The sequence below is a fragment of the Hippoglossus hippoglossus genome, chromosome 5, assembly GCF_009819705.1.
Source record: "Hippoglossus hippoglossus isolate fHipHip1 chromosome 5, fHipHip1.pri, whole genome shotgun sequence".
Taxonomy (NCBI): domain Eukaryota; kingdom Metazoa; phylum Chordata; class Actinopteri; order Pleuronectiformes; family Pleuronectidae; genus Hippoglossus; species Hippoglossus hippoglossus.
This window is the reverse complement of record NC_047155.1, coordinates 6,198,835-6,216,862: the sequence shown is the minus strand read 5'-3', so window position 1 is coordinate 6,216,862 and position 18,028 is coordinate 6,198,835. Positions and strand designations below refer to the sequence as shown.

Sequence of the window (18,028 nt, the reverse complement as noted above, 5' to 3'; positions counted from 1 at the left end):
AGCTGCAGTGGGGGTGCGCAGCACGGTGTGATATTAAAATTGAAAGTGATATTTGTATGTCTAGTGTCATACAGCATTGTGTTTACTGTGTTTATCTTCTTTGTGCATAATGAAACGCATTTAAATGTTTCTGTCAGCATCCAATCAGCCCAAACAGTCGGGTTAGGTTTGATCCTGTGTGTTTAATGAAGGGTTTGTGATTTACAAGTACCATCATTTCTCAGGAGGGATTTTTGTTCATATATAGCAGTTCGATTATGTATTTCTGCCGATGTTTATTCAAGAGGGTTGTCTTTCAGTTTGAGAGCAGGACTTATTGATTTATTAATAGGCCCCTGCTTGTGCTCAGATTTGCTCCGTTTGTGCTTGAATTGCACGCTTGCACTCAGATATTTTGCCGCTTGGACGGATTTCCTGTGCTACAGCTTTGTTAGCTTTACTTCTTTGAGAGTCCCATAAGGCGGTTACTTTCATTCATCATCACGACCCTGGTATTTTTATGTTTCACATAAAAAAAGTAAAAAGCATGAGGAGGAGAGCTGAAGCTGGAGCGATGGAAATTCGTCCAAGAAGCAAAATATCCGGGTGCAAGTGCACAGTTTGAGCACAAGCAGAGCAAATCTAAGCACAAGCAGGGGCTATTTGAGTGTGAGTGCAGGGTTTTTTTGAGTGTAAGCTTAACAAAATCTGACGGTGAAATCAACAAGTCCTGCTCTCAAACTGAAAGACCGAACTCCTGAATAAAGATAGGGTAAAGAAAACATACTCGACAGCAACACATTCACATAAAATGGAAGGAAAGAGTGAACTGGGTACAGTAAACACACTCATGCGCTGCTAAAATACTTCTAAGACCCACTTTGAGTGTAAAAACAAAGCTCAGAGAATCAGGAAAGTATAAATTATTCCCATTGACGGCCACAGTGGATTTTATTTCCAGACAACACAGCTTTAAATTCTCAGGTTTTTCATAAGAACACGTTGAGCTCTTGCTCTCAACCAATCAATACTCAGCTTTCAGAGCAAAGTAAACAAAGCTCTCCAAGGCCTAGTGGGGTCCAAAAGTCTGAGACCACTTTTCCCTTAATGCGACCCCGGTGTATGTGCGCGGGTGAACGTGCGTGCGTGTGCAAGATTGTGTGTTTTACTCATATGCGACTCAAAGACACTTGTCTCTGAAGATAGTAGGAGACCATTGTGGTTTTCCTGCTGATTACACACCCCAGTTGGTAAACACATTTGAGAATAAAGCTGTTTGTCGCGTTTCACATTCAGATGATTTTTTTTCAGGCCACCTAACCATGAACACGATAATGTGACAGCTGAACATCAACCGATGGATCAGATGTTTGTTAATGAAGCCAGTTTCCCTCGTGCATGAGATACGGTTGCTGTTTTGTTGTTTTTCTGCTCTGGCGCATTCTTTGGTTTCAAGCAGCACTTTCCCGGCTGGCACGGGTCTCCATTGTTGACGTCTCCTTGACGCTCTTTATGCTCCACAGTCACAACACCAAGACGACCACGTGGTTGGACCCCCGCTTGGCAAAGAAGGCGAAGCCCCCTGAGAAGTGTGAGGATGGAGGTATGTAGACTGCAGCACTCAGCTCGTCTACTCGAGCGTGCAGTCATTCCATTAACTGCTGCACATGTATTTGCACAGGGGCATACCTCTCCTGTGTATTTGCCGTGCATTACATGATCCATCACTCCGCGCATTTTCACCCAGTTAATCAAATAAGCATTCAGGATAAAGTTTGACAGCGTAACTGCTCTTCGATGACACGTCACCCAAGAGTGACCCTAAACGCCGCAGTCGAGTCAAGCAGCTTTTCCTGAAATCTAGTGCGAGGGGTCGACTTTAAGGGATTCCAGACCTGCCTTTGTATCCCCAGGATGCTAATGTGGGCTTAAGTGCAGGCAGAGACAGTGAGTGGCCGCGGCTCAAAGAGTGGGACCCTTCCAGCCTGGTTTTAATGGATTTTTTTACAGGCGGACAGAAACCCAGTTGGTTTGTTGCCTCTGAAAAGCAACTCCAAAGCTCTCTCTTGCATAAGGAGCTCTTTTCTCTCACTCTCCCCCCCCCCCCCCCCCCCCCCCCCCCCGCATGATATGTTCATCAGGGCATGACGTGCATCGGCCTGCTTGTTGAAATGTTCACTAAATTACTGCAGCCTGTTTTCATGGCTTCTTATACTAGTACCTCTTTTACAACAAAAATTATCGAGTATGCGCATTTTTTTTTAATACAAAGGGGATTTAGGGGAAGGGGAAGAAACCGAGCAGCTCTCTCACCTCGCTGTCTTCCCGGTGTCGCGTTTTACAGTTTCACGACTATTCCAAGAAGTAAAAAAACAATAAGTACCCCAACATTCACGGCTATTGACTTGCTAACATTGGGCAGAAAAAGTGCAGCGTCCACATCCAGAGTGCCAAAATAAAGACGACGACATGTCATGCAGATCGTATCCATTCCCGTGGCAGACAGAGCCAAGATGTCAGCAGGTGTTAGTGTTTTTTTTGACCAGAGGAAAAGCAGTTTAATTATCTTAGTCAGAGGGAAGAATGCACTGGTAACTACAGTTCTATTGGTTCCAACTCCCAGATCAACCACTGTGCTCTCTCTTCCTCTTCTTTCTTCCCCCCTGTTATCTTAATGTGCGTGCTCCCCATTTGCATCCTTCCACAACACTGTGTAACACCATTTTCTTTTGCAGAGTTGCCTTACGGCTGGGAGGAAATTGATGATCCACAGTACGGCACATACTACGTGGAGTAAGTTTTATTGATTTATGGCTGCATGTTATTTCCCAGCACTCCGCTTGCCTTCATCGCAAGCGGTGTAAATTGTTATATCACACTTGTTCCCCACCGATGCACGCAAGCACATTTCACCATGGGGACGGCGGCACAAGTGCATATTACACTGCTTAGTGTACATTAGCAGTGCACTGGTATAAATCAATAGTCTAAAAATAAACAAATGGATCTGGCACAGGGCTCGTTTTGTTCATCCGACGTGAGGATGCTCCGAGTTATGTAACGAGCCGAGAGGAAGCATTTACCTGGAAAACAGTCGAAGACTCTGATCAGGATTTTCGTTTTGTTTACCAGTGGGTGGTAAAATGAGACTCGGCGGGTAACACTGCGGTGACCTGTGTGTGAGCACTAGGCTGATTGGGCTCTCGCTGTGTGTTGCCGGCGTTTGTGTAACTAAGCGAGTTTGTGTGTACAATATGAGTGTGTATACACCTTTGCATACGGTATTTGTCGGCATGCTAAAAAGTGTTTTTGTTTTTAGTGCTGGCCACAGCAGTGTAGAGAGAAGTGGAGAGATTTTCAACTGGCACGCATGGAGGGAATAAAGTGGGAGTGGGGGGGGGCTCCGAGGAGAGGTGGCAATCTGTTGTGATGAAAAGAAAATGGGGACGCTCACATTGTTTTAGTGCTCAGGCTGCAGACAGACCCCTCCTAGGCGGATGGGACATGAGAGAGAAACTTGCACTGTATAGAAAAGCAGCAGCTCGCAGATCGACCGCGGAGCTGCCAGGGTTTGAGCCTGGAAGGAGCTCACTGTGGAATAAAGGCTGTGGTTTGTATGCCAGAGGAACAATTGGCTGTTTACCTTATATTGTAGAGGCAGGTGGATTTCCTACAATATTCAATGGCTCAAAGTCATTGTAGATAACATAAAGAGGAGGCCAGCCAGCCTTGACTGTATGAATGCGGTATGTATTTATAATGAAGCCACTAATAGAAAAACATGTTGCTTCATAGGGAAGGTCCATACATAATTAATTGCATAAATAATGGTGGAGTCGGCTCAATAAGTCAGAGGTGTGTGTGTGTGTGTGTGTGTGTGTGTGTGTGTGTGTGTGTGTGTGTGTGTGTGTGTGTGTGTGTGTGTGTGTGTGTGTGTGTGTGTGTGTGTGTGTGTGTACGTGTGTGTGTGTACGTGTGTGTACAGTGGCCTCAGGAATTATTCAGACCCCTTCCTTCTCTGCACATGTTATTGTGTTGTACGCTTAAATACCAGGTGGTTATGTTTTCACCTCCTGTCCGTTTGCTTGTTGGTTTGTTTGTGCGGAAGATTGCACAAAAACTTGTCAACTGATCCTTGTGACATTTCGTTTAGGGGCGGGTCAATACCCGAGGAATAAGCCATTACATTTTGGTCTGGATCCAGGAATATTCTTTTACTTTCTTAAAAAATTGTGAGATAGAGCCTCTTTTTTTTGACATTTTAATCAATTTCCCAGAGAACAATTTCTGGATCTTGAGTTTGTGCAACTTGAAGCATTATAGATTAAATTGAGGACTGTTGGACCTTGGCGGAGGTATGTGCTCTACTGAGTGCCAGTCTAGTTTTACACCACTCAATAATCCACGATGACGAAGTGAAAACGTGATTTATTTTTCAAATTGTATTGTGAGGTCTTCTTCTCTTAAAAACCTGAGTGTGTTTTTCTTTGCAGCCACATCAACCAGAAAACCCAGTTTGAGAACCCGGTCCTGGAGGCAAAGAAGAAGCTGAGCCAGGAGACGGCTGCGATCCAACAAGCCGCAGCGGCACCTTCCCAAGGTGAGAACAGCACTTTACAGAACCTGTCCCCCTCTTCAACTTCCTCTTCATTCGGCTTGTTAGGGTTTGAAAAAAACATCCACTGCAGAGGAGCTAAAGGGGAGTTCTGGTGTCTTTAAACCTGGGCATCGTGTTGTGCTGACAGAAACTTTCTGAGTCGGTCCAATAGATCGTCTCCGGCGGCACCCCCCACACGGAGGCTGCGGCTACAATGTAATCTTATGGGGCAACAGCGACAGTCCATGAAATGTCAACAATAAAAGGCTTAAAATGTTGTTCTGGGTTTTTGATAAGAGTCTCGTAACGTTACGAGATGTCTCACTCTCACCATGCAGCAGCTAATTGTCCCTCCTTTGCTTGTTATCTCTCTCTCTCTCTCTCTCTCTCTCTCTCTCTCTCTCTCTCTCTCTCCTTCTCTCTCTCCCTCTCCCTCTCTCCTTCTCTCCCTCTCCTTCTCTCTCTCGTGGTTCACTCTTCGTCTGTACACTCCAGTACACAAACAAGTAGGGAAGGCCATCGAAGTCAAACGCTTCATCGACTTTGTCCGCATCAGAAAAAAGATTCAGTTTATAACAGTTTCTCTCACAGTAAAATTCCAAACTCATCTCTCCAACTCTCGCTCTCACGTTTCCTCCTCCGTCTTCCTACAACTTCTCGTGGATTGAGATATGTGTGATGTTGCCAGACTCTTAGCAAAGACCCAGAATTAACTTTTAGTGGACATTTAGCGGAACTGTCGCAGTTGCCCCATATTATAACATGGTAGCCATTTATGTTGCCGTCACAGCTGCAGGTGGAGACGATCTACGTGACCGATTCCTGAAGTGTTTGTGTCATTCATGTACACACCTACATTTAAATACCCTTTAAATGAAGGACATAGAATTAGATTTTGTCCACAAGGAAACCTGCAACCACCAGACTGTAACACGTGACCTTTAAAAACAACCTGTTTAGCAGGTTTTGAAGTCTCCCTCAGGTTTTTAGGACATGTAGCTACATGTATAACAATAATAACCTCCAACAGCTTTCCTGTTTTGGAGGGAGGGGGGAACTTTGATTGTATAAAGGAGAGACAGACAGGAAATAAAGAGATGAAGAGCAACGGGATTGGTATTCAGCAAACGGTCCAGTCAGCCGTTGAACCGGAGCCTTGTTTTCTAACCAATCAGCTCTCAGGTCATCACCGCACACCAGCTCCCTGACTCACTCTGCCGTTGTCGGCCTCGTTAAAAACAAGAAACTCCAGTAGGAGTGAAATCATCTGATATAATGACGCCCTTTGTTTCTGATTTAACTCTATTTCTACTACTCGCTCTACGTTAATTCCTCCTTTATTGTGCTTTTATTAATTGACCCAGTGCTTCTGTTACTTCACTATGACCCAGAACAATAGGAGCAGTTTTGTCTTCATTGGACTCGTACAACTTATTCACTGAGCTTATTCTATTTCTGTTCTCGTTGTAAATCACTCCGGACGTGAACATCAGCTAACTGTCTGAAACTTAATTGTAGTTTAATTACTTTGGCTTCTGCTCCGAGTAGAGGCCGACCCTTTCACCTCAGCTGGTGTGTTGTGATAAATAAGTTTTCTGGGAAGAGAAAAGCAGAAGGAGCGTCATCGTTTCCGTGCAAGGTCAGCTGAACATGTCAGACCTCGCCTCGAACTGTAATACATTGTCAAAATGAGTCTTTTCCTCCCCGGTCTGCTTGGGTAGCGCAGGTTCTTTTATCAGCGCTCCTGTAATGGTCTGTTCTTTACGTTGACAAGCCATTTTTCTCCTGAAATAAACATTATGAATTAAGTATGTTTTCATTAAAAGGGATGTATAATAGATTACAGCGGCCGCGGCAGTGGAGACAGACAGGCTCGCGCCGGCAGGGAGGGCGGGGGGTTTCAGGGAGTGAGAGAGAGAGAGAGAGAGAGAGAGAGAGAGAGAGAGAGAGGGAGTGCAGGGGAGGAGGGCGGCTTTTAGAGGCGCTTGTGGCAACAGCTGCTGGAACAGCATGTCAGAGGGGCCACGCATAATCAGACATCGCTCTGCTCAGGTGTGCGGGGACCGAGGAAACCACCACATCGGCCCCGATTACCGATTACACAACCTAGTGAGCTGTCAGACGCTCGGTGATGAAGCCAAAGCATCATCAGGCGGCCGTTACACCTCAGGCAACACCTCAGACTTTTACACTTTTCCAAGATATCAGATGGAAATTTGGCACAAACACACACTTACACTCAAAGATGAACCAGTTAGATTGTTGTTGTCAAAGGTCACAGGGACCTTACAAAACCCTTTTTTTGCTCGTGAACTCGTCTCTAAAACGCCTCAAGAGGATCCTTTCAAATTGGGTGTGTGTTCACTTAGACACGTTTTTGATTTCAGTGGTCAAACCTCATAAGGGTCTGGGAAAAATAATGTAGACTGAAACTGCAGTGGTTGGCTGTGGCATACGAGCACAGTGCTGTGATTAGTTATTTTATGAGGTGTTCTATATCACTTCAGCACCATTGAAGTTGAGGTGTTGCTGCAGTTGAACCTGCAGAGGAGACTAAACTGTGGTGTTTGTCATCCAGTTAACCCCCCAGGCTTTGTGTTCAATGCCTGCTTTGTTCTAATTTGTCCTGTCTTCCTTGCACACTTGGTACTTTCCCCTGCGAGTCGACTCTTGGCCTTACATCGCCAGCCGATTCTAATTTCTGCTGTTCAAGGTGGATTCTTGGAAGCAGGAGCTTGCTGCAGCTCTGCTGAAGATGTCTTTCCAATTATGCTGAATAATGTCACTGGAGATTTACAACACAACTGAGTAACACATGAGGAAATCAAAAAGCCGTGGCTGTTTCTTTTTTTTGTTGAATGCGGTGGATCTTTCTTCTGCCTCGGGGTCTGTCTGCCCACAGACGTTGGCACAGAGGCCTCCCTTGGACTCTCCCACACAAGTGCAGGCTCACACACGTTCACTTCCTCCCTCCCTCGCTTTCTTTATCCTGCTACCTTCATTACTTCTGGTTTCTTCACACACACACACACAAAAACGTGCTTACTCCAACTCTCTCTGGGGGGAAAGCGAATGAAAAAAGCATTCATGTTGACTTTATCAAGCAATTTGGATGTGATTATGTAAATGAGCTTTGCTTGATCCATGCAACAGTGTGGACATCATGAGTCCGTGCTGCCTGCGATAAGTTACACTCACTCACTCACGGCCGTTTATGTCTGAACTGGATGTTTATGTCCGTTGAACCGTTTGATAGTACGACTGAATTTAAATCCCTCGTGCACGCCTACAAAAGTTCCAGCGTTTAGAAAACTGAGGGGAAATGAGAGGGAAAATGTGCTTGCTGTTGTGATCTTAAAACCCAGATACAGAAAAATTGGCGATTTGAAGTCGCTGTTCGGTCACCAGAGAGATAAAGAGGGAAAAAGTGGGAAAAGATATGCAGGTTTAGTTTTGAATATGCACACCAGTCGTTTTTGCAGGTGAGGCATCATTTGGTGCAGCACAATTTTCAGTGGCACATTTCAATAGTCACATCAAAGTTGTGAATTTTGCAGAGAGGGACTTTGGATTCCGTTGTTCCATCTTTACCAGGTACCAGAGCGATGCGGCTTCAGTGAGAAGCTCAGTACAATGTGTTCCATCAATATAATTATCCTTCACAGCAGGAATAAGAATGAATGGGAACCTAATTCGACCTGTAGAGTTAGAGAGAGGGTGTCGCCAATTACCTGTGGCCCCTTTTCTCATTTCAGATTAAAAAAAACTCTAGCTGAGGGAATATAGGAGGATTTTACTCAGGCATATCGAATCAAAGAAAAGTTTTATTTATTAATTTATGCTGCATCCACGTTGCTATGTTTTATTTATTTTAGTTTTGGAGTTTGGAAACACTGCTGGTCCTGTGGTCCCTGTAGTTTGGGAACTCTCAGCCCACGTTGTAGTCTAGACGTTTGGAAACGCACAGACTGGAAGTGAAGGGAAGGCAAAGGTTCGTCACTGCTACATTAGTGTATGTGTGGCCGTGCCATTAGTGAGGATGGGGAGCTAAAATGTTTATATGGACGGACATCATTTTAGTTTTAAAACACCATTTTTAAACAAATATGTAGATGGATATAACCTTAAATTACTCAGAGAGAAGTGAACCCAAATAGACGCCTCTTCTGTTACATGGCTCAAACTCTGGTTCCCAAATACTTTCTCATAACTCTGCACCGAATACTGATTTAGGAAGCAGGATTTACTTCAACTGGGACTCTTCTGCTGTAAAAGGTTTTTTTTTTTCGATCCCCAAAAAACATCCCATTAGAATAACACTATCTTCCTGTTTCTGGGATAATTTAAGCAGACAGTTGAACCGTGTTGCCACTGGACTTGTCAAACCCAATTCAAACAAGGAGAATGAATGTACTTCCCCAGTTTCCACTTACTCCAGTCGCTGCCTGCTGCAGTTCCCCCTAAAGATTTCCCTGAATTTAATAGAGTGAGCTGAAGATTTGTGTGGAAGAGCCACAGGCCCCAGGTTAAATATTGGGCCTCACATTTATCTCAAGATGAGGAACTGGACACTCTCTTCCGAGCATGGAGGACGATTTCACTGCCGCCCAGTCAGTGTGCTGGTGAAATCCAAACCATTCAGCCAAACGGAAAGATTCTGGATTAATGCATTTCAATTTGCCGGTACAGTCTCTATCAGGTAATTACCAAGACCAGGATTTTTATCTGGAGTGCACACTGGATGGTTTGAGGTAAGTCAGAGCCAGGCTCTTTCGAAGAAGGAAAGTCATAAGCCTCTTCTTCATCATGGAGATGGTGTCTGGTTCTCAGACTCAATACAGAAGCTCTACCTCCCATTACAGATCCCATTCAGAGACTCTAGGAACCACAAGCAAGCCTGTTTTCTTGGTAACGCATTGTTCTTGTGGCGTGTTCCATCTCCAGTGCTTTATATGTGGGGAGGAGGATTTTAAAATTCTCCTCAGGTTTTTACAGGAATTCACTTAAGCTTTTCAAATGAGTATTATCTCTTGTTCCAGTTCTTGTCACTGCACTTTTTATTTTACTCTTAATGATGAATAATAGGCTGCTCGGGTAATAGAGAGAGTCTCCCTGAATGGTCCAGGACCCTTTTGCCAGACTAAGCAGCAGGATTCTTCCAGTTTAACTTCACATCCTGTCAAGATTTCGTGACGCTTGGTTTATAAGCCACCTACGTTCCCTCCCCAGACAGCACTCATCCACACCCCAGTGACTCATGCAACAGCAGGGTGGGTCTCCGGCCCACAGGTAACAACAGCAGGACAGAATCTGCACACGTGTGATAGTTAGTTTGATTTGCAGGTTTGGGATAAACCAAGGCGCTGATCTTTTTTGTAAAGGAATAATAGTTTTGGCAATGTCATTGTCAATGGCACCGAATTATATGCAGATGGAATAATTTCCTTCAAATTGGCAACAGCAGTATCGGATAAACAAAGACGTGTCACATAATGGCGTGTAATCCAGTCCCAGAAATTAAAAAAACAATCAAAAAGTCTTATAAAAGGATTCTGTGGAACGACTATTAAATCTCCAATAGGTCAAAACAATGTCAGTGATGATTATTCTAATACTGAGATGTTTGCAGGGCTGAGGCTGCATTGTCCTTGTTTTTGAGTTTTCCAGGTTGTGTGTTTTAAGACTAAGCACAATTATTTTTTGAATGAGTTATAATTGAGTTTAAGGTTAATTAACAGGCTGCAACTTCACTTTCTCAGCTGGAGCCTCAAGGGATGTGAGTATTAATATTTGGGGAGAGCAAATTGATTTAGGATATTAATATATTAATCATGACATTATCCGGTTTCTATAAAACAGAATATGTCAATATGATAATCTGGTATTTAAGTGTATAAGGTCAAAGTGGTTAAGTTAAGTAAAAAAAAGAAGAAGATAGACCACTTTTAAACGCTTAATGATATTTCTCTCATCCCAGAAACCAAGAGCCACATCATATTTTCTCAATATGTTGCAGAGCTGCAGCAAAGTGCCCCATTTGTCACTGTCTGGCTTCGGTTTTACTGTTTTTTGATCCAAAGGTAAAAGGCAGCTCAGGCCAGGAACCATCAGGCAGCGAGGGGAGAGAAAACGGTTTGTCCGTGATCTAAGTGCTGATACCACAGTAACGCCAGATAGGGAATCTGCTCAGTTTAATGCAGCGCGACCTCGACTGTTGGTTATCTGCTGGACCGCATAGATCACGGCCAGGCCACTGGTCCATATTGATGTTGCCATTGACCTTAAATTGTTCCTTACTCAAGTTGTAAAAAGTCAACTCTGTCCAGCACTTTTTTTCTGCATCAGCGACTGCAGGCGGGGGGGAAGAAGAGAGGACGTCTCACTAAGTTGGACTCTCACTCTTCTGCTCTATAGTTATGTTTTGTATGCGTTTGTATTTCATTTCATTATATTAATATTTGAGATGGGAAAGGCATGTTTATTTGATATTTATGAGCAATTTGGTACAGATCCAAATAAAAGATCTGAACCCAGTGAATTTAAATGTGGTGTCATTAGGACACCGTTAGTCCTTGGCGGAGGTTATGAGAGTTTTGTTTTCGGAAGAAGTAAGAAAATTAGCATGTGAAGCTAATGTTTCGTATCATTTTATCTTTGTGTTTGTGCTCCTCTCTCGGTACAAAAAGATTTCTGTTGATGGGGTTTATCTAGTTTAGGTATGTGCAGCATGCCTGTTAATTAGAAATGACTAATTACTGTGTTGATCCTCAGCACATAATGCGTATAATTGACTTTAAATGCAGACATGGTTGGATTTTGCCGCCTTTCAAGGAGGATATGAATTCATTAATCAGTGTTGCGGCGTTTGATGCCGAGCACCGTTTGAGTTGTCATTTACTCAGGATTTCTCTCATCAATAGACAAGACACTGTACACACACGCATACACACTCACATACAGTATACACTCTGTGCACAGGGAAGGGAGGCGCGTCCGGCTTCACCCCAGACCCCAACCAGCTGAAGGGGGAGATGTACCACACGGCGCTGAAGAAGAGCTCCCAGGGGTTCGGATTCACCATCATCGGAGGTGACCGCACGGACGAATTCCTGCAGGTGAAGAATGTGCTCGGCGACGGCCCCGCTGCCCACGACAACAAGATGTCTTCTGGTGAGCAGCAATTCCGCGGATGCACTCTCACAATTTCAAAAAGGGACGAGACAGAAAGTCTGTTCCTGCTCAAATAAACATTAGTATCTTGTTGAGCTGTCAGGAAGATCTATGAGTTTGTCCCTGCTAATTTCTGCGATATTACAGAAAACTCTTTCGCAGCCACAACTAAGTTGCACCTGAGGGTGTTAATGTTACCTCGGTGGTGTTCACTCAACCCGACACTATCCCTGGAGTTCGACAAGGCAATAACAACAACAACTCTGTCAAGGGCATCGTTTTACAGCAGACAGTTTAGTTTCTGATCTTTCCATTGCCTCGCGGCTGTCTACATAAACCAACAGCTGTGAGCTCTGTGTGTGTGTGTGTGTGTGTTAGTGTGTGTCTGTGTGTGTGTGTCTGTGTGTCTGTGATGGCTACAATGGCACAATGTGACAGAAATCTACACCCATCATTGTAGTTGTGGCAGAAAGTGCTGTTCAGGTCTGTTCAACAATGGAGCGAGTGAAGGAAGGACGGGAATGAATTAGAAATGAATGGTAGACTGTGGAGAATGAGAGAAGCTGCCAGAATTAAGATATGAGAGAGCAGTGAAGAGGAAAGGGAAACTTAAGAGGCAAGATTCATCTGACAAAGAGGAGTAAGAGCTCTCAGAAGAGAGGTGATGTCTCCATTAAATACCAGAGGAGAAATTCACTGACTTTGGTTTTTCTCTCCTCTGTCTTAGGTGACGTGATTGTTGAGATCAACGGGCTCTGCGTGCTGGGCAAGACTCACCCAGATGTGGTGCAGATGTTCCAGTCCATTCCCATCAACCAGTACGTGGACATGGTTCTGTGCCGTGGATACCCGCTCCCCCCAGATGTGGATCTGAGCAGCGACGACCCTCTGCCACCTCCTCCTCCTCCGTCGGCCAGCCAGCCCCAGCAGGCCCTGCACGGTGGGGAGGTGGTGACGGCCGTGCCCCTCATCAACGGGCAGCCGCTGCTCGTGAAAGGCGACGTCCTGCACGGCTCCTCTCAGGAGCTCCACTACGTCACCACGGACGCCAGCGGGCGGCCCGTCGTGGCCGCCATGCCCAACGGCAGGCAGGGGGAGGTGGCAGGAATGCTGCAGCCTGAGCTGGTGAGCGTGCCGCTGGTGAAGGGGCCGGGGGGGTTCGGGTTCGCCATCGCCGACTGCCCGCTGGGCCAGAAGGTGAAGATGATCCTGGATGCTCAGTGGTGCCGTGGCCTGCAGAAAGGAGATGTCATCAAGGAGATCAACAGGCAAAATGTGCAAACTCTGAGTCATGCTCAAGTGGTGGACATTCTGAAAGACTTGCCGGTGGGCAGTGAGGTCGATGTGCTCGTGCTGCGAGGAGGTGAGACACTGAAACAGCAGTACATCATCCATCTGTCTGTCTGTCTTTGTACCTGTATCTTTGTATCTGTCAGCCTGGACAGCTTTATATCCATGTTGTTGTTTCTCTCCTAATGTCTCTGACCCCGTTTAGACCTGGTATAAACATCCTGAGTGGTCACCACTGAGTTCAGGTCTGTAACCCAAACAGTCAAACCCAAACGTATTTATTTGAGTATAGAGAGGAGAAGTGAAATCTGATCACAACTGAGCCCCGACTCTGGGGGTCGGCCGCTCCGATCATCTGATCAAGGCCTTTTATCTGTTCCCCTTACTTATTTTAAATCCAGAGGCGTTTGCAGTTGTAGCTCCCAAACTTTGAAAGTGCTTTGCCCGATCCAATCAGCTGGATCTGCGTTTAGCTCTAGGCAGCTGCTGAAATCCCATTTCTATAGGTTATTTTTATTTTAATACCAGATGTACGTCGAGCTGACCACTTGTGATTGGATCCCTCAGGACAGATGTTAACACCAGGTCTGAACATCACCTCTGTCTCCTCCTCCCATCATGTGTTTCCTTTCCTTTATTCTCATGCATTGATGCCGTGTTTGCGTGTGTGACATAATATGCTGTGAATACAACTTCAACAGTGACCATGGGAGGTGAGGTCAGAGTGCTGATACTGACAGGAGGTGAGGGGGTGTTGCGGCTGGTTGGGGGGTAATGACTGACCACACACTGTAGCTCTGTAGAAGCCTGGGTGATGCCACTGTGTCTGCGGTCTGTGTCAGGCCACCACATTAGAGACTGCTGCCTTTTTCTTTTAGCTGAGCAGCTAAACCACCTGCACACGCTTAGCTGCTGCTTTAAATGACGGCCGGACTCGATCTCCCAGAGTCTTTGCATATCCAAACGGCACATCTGGAGCGCTCTCCTCTCGTGTGCCTCCACCCAACCTGCCTCTGTTCATGATGACTCCCACTGAGGCGTAATGCAGTCTGTTACAAGTCTGTGAGCGGGAATTACATAAGCGTGGGGATGTGCTGGATTCTGTGGGAGGAGGGTGGGCACCCTTCAAATGTCTCCTACATCCATCTCCAGCCGCCCCGGGGGAATTCAGTGAGCAAGTCGATGAGCTCCGGATTGGCTTTGATCATCAGCAGAGCGCAGGGGGATTTCTGCATGCCTCTATATCCATGGCCCCTTAAAGATCCATGGCTAAATGGCTATAGAGGGAAGGTCCCCAGGGGCCTCCTCCCCATAGCCACGCCTCAGCTCTCCTCTCTCTCTTCTCCACTCACTGCTGACCCTCACTTGCTGTGCCAGCACCGCAACTTCGTCCTGCTCCACTGACGCACTGCATGACCTCACAGTCAGAACAAAGTTGTGCTTTACCAAATGAGACGATGGTCTTTGACTTTGAAAGTGAGTTGGGAGTGGTGGGCATCACTGAAAGAAGAAGAGCAGATTCTGAAGCCCCTTTTCACAGGTCAAACAATCCACTGGCCCCCATCTGGCTTTGACTGCAATGGGAATGGATACAATGGGCATTCACTCCAGTTTAAATGACTCTGCAGCAGAGACAGGTTTTTAACAACCCTGAACGGCAGTGATGAAAAAATGACACCCGGGTGAATGTGTTAATATCTTCTTCTTTATTTTGGCAGCCTGGGCGCTGATGCTGCACTTTTTCAGTGACGTTGTTATGATGAACATCGCACATAAATAGCCTTGAACCTTTTTTTACATCTTTGGAACAACGTGCAACAGCTTTTTTTTTTTCTTCTTCCTATTGTCAAAGCAACACTGGCAAGACAGCAGCTGTGTCTCAATTCAGAGGCTGCTTCCTTCAAAGGCTGCATTCAGAGACCAATTGCATCACAGCGGCGCGACTAGGCTAGCCAAGGTTCTTCAAATGCAACCAACAAATTCATCCTCCATCTCGAGGAAAACAAAATATCCAATGGGTGGATTCATTGCGCTTCAGTGACGAAGAGTTAATGGCGCCAGCAAGCAACGAGACGTCCAGTGCTTGCGTATCATGCTTCAACTCAGCCAAACAGCTAATGGTACAGAAAAAAAACAAAGGACACTAAAACTTTCTCATCGTGTCCAACTTCATCTCTGTTGCTAGGCAACAGCAATAAGGGTGAGACGAGCTGGTGATGCCGATCATGGAATGCTGCTGTCGACCAGACCGTCTCAGTCTGGTTTGTCCTCAGGCCGCGGTCTACACGGCCCACGAAGGAGGCAGTCTTCATGGGCTGGGTAGATCGCATCCTCTGCCCCTGAATTGAGACACTGAGTGAGGTGAGAGAGCTTCTCGCTCTCCGGCGTGTTTCAGACGTCGAACATGACTCACCGAGAGAAAACAACAGGGAAACTCCTACTGGCAAAAAGTGTCAATCGCCTTTTTTTTAGCCGGTTTAACCGTGTTTTTTAAAAAAAACTTGCTACCTGCTAATTTTGGTGTAAATGTGGCACTAGAGAAAGGATGGAATGAGTGTGGTGGGTGTTTGTGTTTCAGGTGTGTTCACTGGCTCTGATTTGATAATGCTATTAATGCTGCATCGGGAATTTCACAGTGAAGCGGGAAAATGCTGCTGCATCCTCCCCCCCCCCCCCCCCACACACACACACACACACACACACACACACACACACACACACACTTTTACATCAGGCTCCATTAACCCCTCGTCAGACCGAGTGTGGGTCCGGCCCCACAGGGCTGTGGGCTCCAGAGGAGTGTTTGTTAATCCAGTTAATGCAGGGAGCTGACGGAGGGGAGGTCGAGGGAAGGAGGGCACCGTAAGAAATGATCTGTAGGGAACAATCTGAGCGCTTGAGATGGAACGTGTGGGTGTACTGTACGGAGAGAGAGAGAGAGGGAATCGGTCATTGAACTATGTGCACGCATCTCTCAATGCTCTCACCCTGCTTTTCGTAGCCCTGCACGGGCATGAACGATGCAGCCAGCACTCCAGCACATGTACTACCGTTATATTCTCTATGTATCTTTAATCGCATATGCTTGTATATTCCCTAATGGAGCATTCTTTAGTGAGAACAGCTCCTGAGTTTAGAGCAGCTCACTGGTTTTATTTTGAATGCTCTGCTCGCCCTCAGTCAGAGAGACAGTGCCATCTGGTGGCCTGTGGTGTCAGTGATGGCGTTTGTTTGGAATCATATCTGCATTCTCACCACTCTCCTCTTGTCTCTCTGTGTCTCTCCATAGGTCAAACATCCCCTGTGAAGAGTCTAAAGCCTGTGAGTAAAAAATAAATAACAATCTTCTCCCATTTCCTCGCTATTGTTTCCCCTGTGGGACTCATCCTTCAAGTTAATTTCAAAGCTTTTTGTCCTTCAGCTTAACCACTAAGCCTCTGTTGCATCGAATTAAATGATAGCAATAAATTTGAATATTGATTATGTTTCTGGGCGCCTCCTTTTGTTTGCTCTGAAAAACGGTCTTAATTACTTCCTTTCACTATTTGTATTCTTAGGGCTTTTGTCAGGGGATTGCAGTGGTAATGAAGCATGGATGAGCCTCTTTAGATATGGTCGGTTTTATTAATACAACAGTTTTAGATAAAGAACTTGCCCTTTATGCCTGAATGGACCCGTCACAGCCAAGGGGAAATCTTCAGTTATTCCTGTAGATTGTATATTACATTAAAATCCCCATTTCTTAACAACGTCCAAACAACAAGAGGGATGTAAAGTGAGAACAGTGAATGTAAAAAAAAAAAAATAGACCTTTATTGCTTTTTGGTAATCTCGACCATTAGCTGCCATTTATCTGGGATAAAGAGCTGCAGAGACGATCAACACACATGTGACGCTAATAGGTGAATGTGTGTTTCTTTTCCAGAGACAGGAAATGACGGCCAGCACAGAGACCTTGGACGATATCGGCGACTCGGCTCCCCAGGCCTTGCCTTACCACTCCAACACGAGCACCCTGCGCTCCATCGACTCCCCAAAACGAGACGCCACAGAGATGTACCTGAAGTCCAAAGCCCTGCTGGACAGCAGACGTAAGTACAGGCAGATGCTTTCTCTAAGATATTTTTTAACCCTCACGTCCTGTTCAACCTGAAACTTTGATCTCTTTACACAACAGTGATTGAGTCTTACTCCTCCACAGAGCCTCACACCAAAGACATAGATGTTTTTCTAAAGAGAGACATTGAAACAGGCTTTGGCTTCCGTGTTCTGGGAGGAGAAGGTCCACAACAACCAGTAAGTTTGAAGTAACAATTTGGGTCCTAGCACAGAACCTTGTGGCACCCCACAAGTGATCTTTAACAATTCTTTGTAAGGAGAAAAGTATACTTCAGCCTTGATACTTAAAATAAAGCTATGGACGTGGAATGCTAAATTAATTTGATAGCTCCTTGCTCAAAAAGATTTTGTTTGCCTTAATAATTAATATGATTTCTATTTTCTCCAGAATGTGTTTCCCCAGGTGTACATCGGGGCCATTGTGCCCAACGGAGCTGCAGAGAAAGACGGTCGTCTGAGAGCAGGGGACGAGCTCATTGGCATCGACGGTGTGATGGTGAAAGGTCGTTCTCACAAGCAGGTGTTGGATCTGATGACCAACGCCGCCCGAAACGGTCAAGTGATGCTGACTGTACGAAGAAAGGTCATCTACAGAGGTGAGGAACAACAAACACAGCCTAGTGTGTCCAGATCAACTGTGTTGCGCCGAGCGGCCAGACTCTTGCAAGGGTTTGCTGAGAAAAATCCTCAGACACCGAGGGAGTGATGCATTTTATATTTGACAGGAGCAACAGCAGTTTGTTAAAAATAGATGTGTGTGGTAAAAATAGAGGAACTCAGTAGTTAGATTGAGCACAAATCCAGGAGACGAGTCAAAAGTAAAAAGAAAGTGTTTGTGAGTACAAGTGAAATCTTGAAATGAGCTGCAGATAT

At 45.5% G+C, this 18,028-nt stretch overlaps 1 protein-coding gene across 3 annotated transcripts in view; it reads left to right on the top strand.

The window, feature by feature from the left end:
* LOC117761478 (membrane-associated guanylate kinase, WW and PDZ domain-containing protein 3-like) overlaps positions 1-18,028 on the top strand; it is a 131,381-nt gene that overhangs the window by 105,042 nt on the left and 8,311 nt on the right. For all 3 annotated transcript variants that reach the window (XM_034585404.1, XM_034585403.1, XM_034585405.1), the window contains exons 6-14: positions 1,503-1,582; positions 2,715-2,772; positions 4,473-4,579; positions 11,555-11,746; positions 12,474-13,109; positions 16,326-16,357; positions 16,962-17,127; positions 17,238-17,332; positions 17,544-17,751. In XM_034585404.1, coding sequence (XP_034441295.1) covers positions 1,503-1,582; positions 2,715-2,772; positions 4,473-4,579; positions 11,555-11,746; positions 12,474-13,109; positions 16,326-16,357; positions 16,962-17,127; positions 17,238-17,332; positions 17,544-17,751 — 1,574 coding nt within the window. The remainder of the gene's footprint in view (positions 1-1,502; positions 1,583-2,714; positions 2,773-4,472; positions 4,580-11,554; positions 11,747-12,473; positions 13,110-16,325; positions 16,358-16,961; positions 17,128-17,237; positions 17,333-17,543; positions 17,752-18,028) is intronic.